At 40.4% G+C, this 8,778-nt stretch overlaps 1 protein-coding gene and 1 pseudogene across 1 annotated transcript; one reads left to right on the top strand and one right to left on the bottom strand.

Moving 5' to 3' along the window:
• Positions 1-5,991: 5,991 nt before the first annotated feature.
• On the top strand, positions 5,992-6,165 carry LOC143738217 (U2 spliceosomal RNA; annotated as a pseudogene).
• Positions 6,166-7,319: 1,154 nt separating this feature from the next.
• On the bottom strand, positions 7,320-8,498 carry LOC143738182 (4-galactosyl-N-acetylglucosaminide 3-alpha-L-fucosyltransferase 9-like). The gene has a single exon (XM_077230189.1). The coding sequence runs from the start codon at positions 8,487-8,489 to the stop codon at positions 7,320-7,322; it is 1,170 nt and encodes a 389-aa protein (XP_077086304.1). The 5' UTR covers positions 8,490-8,498.
• Between the last annotated feature and the right edge of the window lie 280 nt (positions 8,499-8,778).

The raw sequence follows: 8,778 nt of genomic DNA, 5'->3' as shown, positions 1-8,778 counted from the left end.
TAATAAACGCATAATAGCATAAATGTAAGTGAAAATTTGGACAGTTGGTGGTGCTAGAGGGATTGAATTAGATACTCCAAATCTAATGTGATGAATGTTTGGACTGTCCTCTATCTGTGTACCAAATTTCACAACTTTTTACTAGGGCTGGGCGATATGGCCAAAAATAATTATCACGATAATTGTTTTATATTAGTCGATATCGATAATTATCACGATAAATGTCAAATCTTTATTTCTTTCATGTTTAAAGGTAGATTTTTGCTCCTAAGTTAAAGTTGTAGAAACCAGAGCGTTAATTGTGGTTTTAAACTACTCTTTATTGTCAGAACATATCATGACAAACACTTGCCAAACAGGAGAACATTTCACAAATCTGAGGTAGAACATTCAAACATTTGTCATTTTTCCATAAAATAAATATCTGAATAGAAAAATACATTTCTTAGTTTCTGCATGTGCTAATGGGGGATATTGTTTAGTGTAACGGGACTTTGATGGCACGTATCTTCAGCACAGTTTGCAGTGCAGGCTGCAATATTAATATTACATGTTTTGTCTCAAAATGCATATTTGACAGTGAGTTGACAGTAAATCTGCATCCTGACTAAAGCTAATACTATGTTAAATTTATGTTCATTAACAAAAACAGTAACAGTAAGAATATAAAAATATTCTGACTGTTTGAGTTTTATTAAAATTAGCCATTGGCCATCCGGTATCATGCATTTAGATCATGATAACCACAGATAAAACAGGCATAGCCTATAGCACCTCACTATCATGGCAAAATGTAACTTTATGGTTTCTATGGTATTTATGAAAAACAGTAGTTCAGCCAGACCAGGCTTGTGGGGTGCCTGGCAGGTCAATTTCTATGAATTTAGCTCTAGTCAGAGACATAATCAGCTGGGCAGAGCAGTGACAGCTTCCTTTAGTCATCTTGAGTTTAGATCAAGAGAAGGCCTTTGAAAGGGTTAAGTATGATTTCCTGGAGGCTTGAGCCGTATGGGGTTTGGGCCAGTCTTTAGGGCTGCAGTAAAACTACTCTACAGGTTGGCCTTCATTAGAGTAGGGATGAATGGGCATTGGTGGAACAGTTAGGAGTAGTATGGCAGGGGTGCCCTTTGTCTCCCCTTCTCTTTGTTTTGTCTTTGGAACATCTGTTGGTGGCATTGAGAGCAACGTCTTCTTATGCATTTAAGCGGCTGCTTTTGCTTGACCCTGTTTCTGGCCTCTGATTGTGATTTTGAGGTGGCAGGCAAAATCCTGGATGGATTTTGCAAAGTGTCTGGGGCATGTGTTAACGAGGGAAAGTCCTCAGTCATGTTTTTAGGTCAGTGGGCTGATAGAACGGAGGCAAGAGGGGGCTATAGGGATCTTTCAGTCACGTGACCCCTAGCCGCGTGTCAGCCATTTTGACGGAATACATCCGTCAGCTACTCAGTCGCAATGGATCTATTATTAGGGGAAAAGAGTATAGAAGAAGTTCTTCTATACTCTTTGTTAGGGATGGGCCACACCTAATAATAGATCCATTGCCGTGGGTAATATATATTATTAGTATATTATTATACTGATAATATAATTACATAAAAACGTTTTGACATTGGGCTACAGTGTGTTAGGTAAATGCATTTACCAGTAACATTACTGACTCTGAAGCTAACTGAGCAGTTCCACGGCTCTCTTCTCTACTCTTTACTACTAAACGTTACTTTAATACTGTTTCTAGCTAATGTTGGTAGGTTTTTTTTTCACTGCTACAAAAAAAAGTAGAGAAATGTAGTCAACCCATACACCATTAGAACCGTGAAAAAAAAATGCACAATAGTTATATCATAAAGGGCGACAGCTAAAAGTTTGATTAACAAATGATTTTCTGTATAAAAGAAACAACAAAATATATATATATATATGTATATCGTAAAATTGGGAGCCTGATGTGTCCGGCTAAGACAAGCTTATGTTATGCTGAATGGTAGTGCACACAAACATTGCGGATTTCTATGGCAACAGTGGATTTATAACATTTGATCCCGAACTCAGAGAAATCATTCATTAGTAGGGGTGTAACGATTCACTCGTTTTCTCGATGCATCGATTACGACTCCTGACGATGCATATGCATCGATCTTGAAACATGTATTTTGAATCGTGAATCGTTTATTTCGGTCAATAATCGATTTCAAATGCTAAGAATCGAATAATTTGCCATTCTATAGCGATTCAGTGCTTTACAATATGTAAACATTAAATGACTACATGCGTGAATTAATGGAGGCGTTACTTGTGCGACGTCATTTGGCGTCCTCCCAGCTCTCCTTCACAGATACTCGCTGCACTCTTTACCATCTTTCACTGGATTTCGCTTGCGCTCGGTCCCATATAGCTCTCATCTACAGATTTTTGAGCAGTCTTGAGTCAAACTGCTCAAGCCATTGATAAAGCTGCCTTGTCATTGCGCGGGCACTGCTATGAAACAACGCGTTCGTTGCGTGGAAACGTCGCCGTTATTTTCTTTAAGATAAGATACTGAAGTTTTACGGAAATGGGTCATACCCGTCCTGAGCAGCTGAAGTAAAACCCCACTTATTCAAGGTGCGCATTTATTACATGGAAAGAGCAGACGCAAATAGACCTAAAATACACACGCTTCCTATGAATCATGAATGAAATTTAACTTTATGTCATTAAACTGAATGTACGAAGGAAACTGCTGAAATAACTACAATATTAATTACACTGAAATAAGAGCGCGTGGTTTATCCATCAATCAGATGCGGATTAAAGTTGCATTCGTAATCGTTACTAGCCTATAGCAAAAGTAGACACCCGGCGCGTTTTCTCTCAGAATCAGGAAAATGTTCAGTAGCCTATAAAGAGAACAAAGAGTATTCCATGAGGAATACTTACTATTCCATGAGGAAAGTTAGTCAAGGTTTAGTGGGAAAGTTCATGGTATTTTTAGTCTCACAATGGAAGGATGTACCAGGAACACTTTAAGGTTGTGTATCTATTAACATATCCTACAAAATAGTTAGGCTTTAAAAGTATTGTTAGTTCATCATGCTTTTTAAATCTTGGCTTACATTTCTACAAATGCTAATTTATAGGCTTTGGAAATATTTTTTATAATAATAAATTAATTAAAAACTAGCATGAACTAACATTAACAATAGACAAAATGTCGTTTATTTTTTTTGTCCCCACTCTCTGACCCCCGAAGACCACTGTGTAATTCACACCCTGACTTAGACCCATTGGGGGAAGCATTTAAATAATCCTATGAATGCATAGAAAAAATGAAGAATCGAATCGAATTAATCGAATCGCATCGAACTTTAATGTGAATCGCATCGAATCGAATCTTTCTGAATTTGCAAAAATCGTTCTTGAATCGAATTGAAAACCTATGAATCGTGAATCGAATCGATTCGCTGCCTACCCAAAGATTCACAGCCCTATTCTTTAGCCTTTGAGGGGACAACTTACCTGATCCAAAAAGCCGCGTATGTTGAGTTGGAAGCCAAACATCGGCATCAGTGTTTTGCCTGTTTATTGCCGCCGACCACTTGTTTCTCCGTTTTGTTTCTTTTGGGATACGGTATAAAGATATTCCTTTTGTATGATCACGTATCTGATCGCATCCAGCTGCACAGCATCGCTCGGGCATGATCGAAATATTTCGCGACGAGCTGTATTATCACCGGCGGTATCATTTTCTATTCCGTCAAGATGGCTGCTCCAAATGGCGTGACGTCACGCGGGACGTCCCTATAGCATCTGTGCAGAAGGGTTGAAAATCCTAGGGGTCAGATTTTCTATATGCAATAGTTCTAAGGAAAACTGGGACGCAAGATGCATGTATTTCCTATTATCACTGTAAAGCTGCTTTGAAACAATCTAAATTGTTAAAAGAGCTATATAAATGAAGGTGACTTGTCTTGACTATTCCTTTGAAGATCGATATTATCGTCTTTTCCTATGTGGCTCACCTAACATACCAGGAGACGGTGCATAAGGCTACGTTTTTAGCTCAGTTCTGGTTAGTCTTTCCTTTGAGGTCTTTGAGCAATTGGATAGGGAACAAGGCCCTGGTCGACAAACAGGACCGAATGTCATCAGAGAGTTGCAGACTTCATTGCCTGGAAGCCTTTTTGTCAAGAGCAGTCTGTGATCTTGGAGCGCAAACCTCTGTACCATAGATTGAGGGGATAAACTAGTGGAGGTTGTGGAGAAAGTAGATTGCCCATATAGAGTGAGTTGTACTTTGTTGCAACCATCATATATAACATGTTTTTGGCTTATTTTTCCACCTGAGATTGCCACCACTAACCTACGACCAGATATTGTTTTGTGGTCTGGATCAGCACGCATTGTTCAACTGATAGAGTTAACAGTGCCATGGGAGGATGCGGTAGATGAGGCATATGAGAGGAAGAAATTGCGGTATGCTCATCTGGCCACTGAAGCAGAACAGCGAGGATGGAGAGTCCAGGTTTATCCAGTGGAAGTGGGTTGTCGAGGTTTTGTGGCACACTCTACAACCCGGTTCCTCAGAGACGTCGGATTCAGTGGTCAAGAGTTGCGTCGCACAGTAAAGAACTTATCTGAAGCAGCAGAAAGGAGCAGCAACTGGCTGTGGTTGAGACGGAAAGATTCTAGCTGGCTGAGTAAAGGCCGCCATGCTACGGTTTCGTAGAATTCTTGAAAACTTGAAGGGTGTTGGTTTATTTGTATAGGTTGTATAGTATTTACAGTCATTACGTTCCTGTGTATATTGCGTGAATGACGGGATGTTGGGCAGATATTGTGTTTTGCGGTAGGTGGTATGCCATACGGAACCGTTGCCACTGAAACTGCATATTAACGCACCAGTGGGGCTCGACAGCCTTAGTCAAACGGGTTTGCGCGTATGGTTGGGTTGCGGAGAGATTGTGAGATTGTGGTTAGGTCTCAGCAGCACTGTTGGTTTATTTGTAGAGGTTGTATAGTAATTACAGTCATTACGTTCCTGTGTATATTGCGTGAATGACGGGTGGTTGGGCAGATATTTTGTTTTGTGGTAGGTGGTATGCCATACGGAACCGTTGCCACTGAAACTGCATATTAACGCACCAGTGGGGCTCGACAGCCTTAGTCAAACGGGTTGGCGCGTATGGTTGGGTTGTGGAGAGATTGTGAGATTGTGGTTAGGTCTCAGCAGCAAGATGGAAGTAGAGGTCAGTAAGCTGGGCTGAGTTGAGTGGGGGACGGAGGGGGGTGACTCTGGGACGCCAGAGTCACTGTCGAGCCCTCTTGAGGTGTCGTGGGCTAGTCGACGAAACACTGAGGACGGAAGGTGCCCACTTGAAGACCCTAGAGATGTTCCCTACTCCGCTCAATCCAGAGGGTTATTATGGGGGGACCGCACTGTGGTTGCAGCCGTTGTGTGTGCTGACGCGCAAATACACTATTAACACCAGACAGAAGGAGATTCACGTCACCAGATGGAAAGAAGCGTAAATGGATGGAGAAGCATAGGTTACTGTAAAGCTACGTCTTAGTTGGTGCTTATCTTGGCGAAAGCCGAGTACAAATCAGCATGAAGTTTTAACATCTACTCTCGTGTAATGGAAATCTTGCAAAGATCTAAATTGGTTAACAGTTTTGGGGCAGTTACCAATGAGGGAGAGGTTGTATAGACATGGTGCAGGCAGGCCACCAAAGTTTAATTGGTTGCGGTCAAGAAGAGACGATAGGGAATGCTTTTGGGTCATTCCCAAAAGAAATTTCGCTCTGGAGGTCATGGGGAGGGCTGAACAATACAAGTAACCTAGTGCTGTTTGGGGTGTGTTCTAGAAGGCTTTAAAAAAGAGCGTAGGAGAGTAATTTGGGGCATGATTTCAGAGGGAAAGCATGTTCTTTGGGAATGTGCTTGAGGAAACATATTCCCCGTTCTGAGAGATTATTCTCACGATTGCTGGGAAAAATGTCAGCCTGAGGTCAAAGTCTTCAAAGATTGTTATCGGGAAGAGGTGAAAGGGAGGGTATGAGGGGGTTACAGCGGGCTGACCATATATTAAATTGATTTTTGGATCAGGGAGATAGAATAGGGGCTTGCTCTGTCCACTCCACGCATCGACCTGGTATTGAAGTATCTCCAGGAACGGTGCACCCCCATCTGGGAAAAAGACCTTTGTAGAACAGCAGAATTAACTGAGTAATCTTTGAAATGATTAAGAGTTTTTCAGATTTGTTAGAACGGTAAAGTAAAATTCGGTTGTCCATTAATTCTGTGATTGTTCCTTCAGATTCCATATTTATAATGGTAGTTGGTGATAAATAAGCGTCTTTTAAGTGATAAGCAAGTTGAGTTCAGTTCAGTTGATTATTATGCTTTGTTTAAAACAATTTTGTCTCACAACAAGAAAGAATATAAGATCCAATTTTTCTATATGTGTGAAATGAGCATGACTTTTATCAAGGTATATAAAAAAAGACAATGTTCTAAATAACATTGACTCTTTGGACATACCATACAAATTTTCAAATTAATGTTGACATGTTATGCATGTCATGTCATGCATGATTTCATGTCTTTTATGTGGTTTATAAAATAAACGTTTGTGTACCACATAAAGAAATACCAATTAGATTAGCCCAGACTAACTTAAATGCAATCACAAGAAATTTTCAAGTACTTTCACCTATTTAAACTTACTTGCTTAGTCACCCATAAGTAAGCAATCGATTTCTTTAATTCACTGAAAAGTGAAACACATTGACTCTGTGGTGCTAACAAACATTGCTGTTTATTTCGCATCCCAAGGAGATTTATCCTATTCAGAGAGAGCTATGCATTTTTGCATTAGTATTTCCATCAATCTCAATAGCAGTGGCACCCACAAATAATAGTCAGCAATCCATGTAAAAAGCAAACTTTACTTTAATAACAGTTCCAAACAAAGATAATTCAGTAGGCCTACATGTTTACCCAAAACACATTTGTGTAAACCCTTTATTAGTCTACTGTAATGTAGAATTGGCAAATTGCATTGAAAAGAATGGTTTTACCTTACATCTTTGTTTGCAAGATGTTCTCTTCTTCAGATTGCAGAGTTCACTTTGTACAAAACCTTATTTTAGACTAAGAAGGCACAACTAATGTTTGTTTGCTAAATTATGCTGGTCACGAAATCAAGGATTTATTGTCAGAAAAAGAACTCAATCTCAAGCACTATTCACAGTGTATTACTCACAGCATTTTTTTCATCCTTAACACACAAAAAAGGCATCTGCTACTGTATTACAAAGTCTATTGTTAACATCAGTTATCAACCCCAGTACCAGCTGTTAAGATCATTAACTACTCTATAGTTCTTGTTTCTTCTGATATGATCGCAAGCTCGACAGGCGTGCTCAAGACCAAAGACGCCTGCACTTGAAACAAAATGTTCCCTCCAGGTGAAGTACTGTCTGTACAAATCATCATTTTGGTCCAGAAGCTTAAGATGTTCAGCTAGTTCTTTGGGGGAGTTAAAGTCATCCACATGGATAAAGGCACTTCCTGGAATGAATTGCTCATAGTTCTTTCTGGGTGGGCCGAGGACCACGGGAACAGTGCCGAGAGATAGAGGGTTGTACAGTTTTTCTGTAATATAGTCTTTATGGATGGAGTTCTCAAAGGACAGGTAGAATTTACAGCTGGACACCACATCTGAATAATGTTGATCACTAATGCGCCTGTTGAAGTGATTTCCGTAGGTTTCTACACTGATGTGTGCCTTTAACTCTGCATAGTATCTTGACCGCTTATGGTTCCAGTTCCAGTTACTTACAATCCAGCAAACAAGTTTATTCTTACGCGGGATTTCATCATGTTTCTTTCCACCAGTGTTCTCTGAGATTCGCCCGTAAGGGACCATGATGTCTGAATCTTGTCTGTAATTTGCCGTCAGATTAAACAGATTGTTTAGATTTGAACGCTGTGGTGAATTGCTGGGAGATTCCATGTTCATCCAGACCCATTTCTGGAATGGAGGTCGTGGCAGTTTCGGCATGTTGGATAAGTCCCCATAGATGTCTCTGTGATGAAATAAAAGGCCTTGTGCTCTGTTAAACTGACTCTTGTCGACTGTCAAGTGGCAGCCGTGGATGTCGTACTTTGAACTACAGATTCCTAAATCAAACTGTTGCCCAAAAGGCCACATCCAGATCAGGAGAACAGTGTCTCCCTGCGATGAAACGGCTTCTGTTTGTGTTAACTGGTGTCTGAGAGAGGTGAAGTTCACCATACAGGTGTTGTTCACTATTTGGATTTGATTTGGACTCTTAATAGCGTTGGTGCAGATGTTTTGGCAGACATCATGTTTGGGAACGGCTGGACATTTTAACCAGTTTACTGACGGCTCAAAGTACACATAGAATATTGCTGAGAAACATATCATCAAAACCACTGCGATGAAGAGGTTCTTACAGGATCTGGAGGAGTTTTGGGACTCCATCTTTGACCTTCTGTGGAGAGAGCATGAGTAAGTGCTGGTGTTTAAATATCTTTCTAGATTTGTGTCAGAACTGCTCTGATTAGCTCTATAATTCATAACACAGGAAGAATATGTTCATAACCCATAAAATTCCACTGAAGGTAGGGGAGCGCGGGGCACAACCTAACGCGGGGTTAAATGTAACGCGGACCTTTTACATAATTAGTCAGGATCAAGCGGGGTGTGTTTCCGCTCTTTTTCTGCTGCTGCCAGAAGACGCTCTCCCGCGAATTTGTGGAAAGTTTTGATA

This window comes from Siphateles boraxobius, unplaced genomic scaffold (assembly GCF_051911475.1).
Source record: "Siphateles boraxobius isolate OS27281-9 unplaced genomic scaffold, OSU_SipBor_1 14, whole genome shotgun sequence".
NCBI classification, from domain to species: Eukaryota; Metazoa; Chordata; class Actinopteri; order Cypriniformes; family Leuciscidae; genus Siphateles; species Siphateles boraxobius.
The sequence above is the reverse complement of the archived record's forward strand: the minus strand, read 5'-3'. Positions and strand labels throughout refer to the sequence as shown.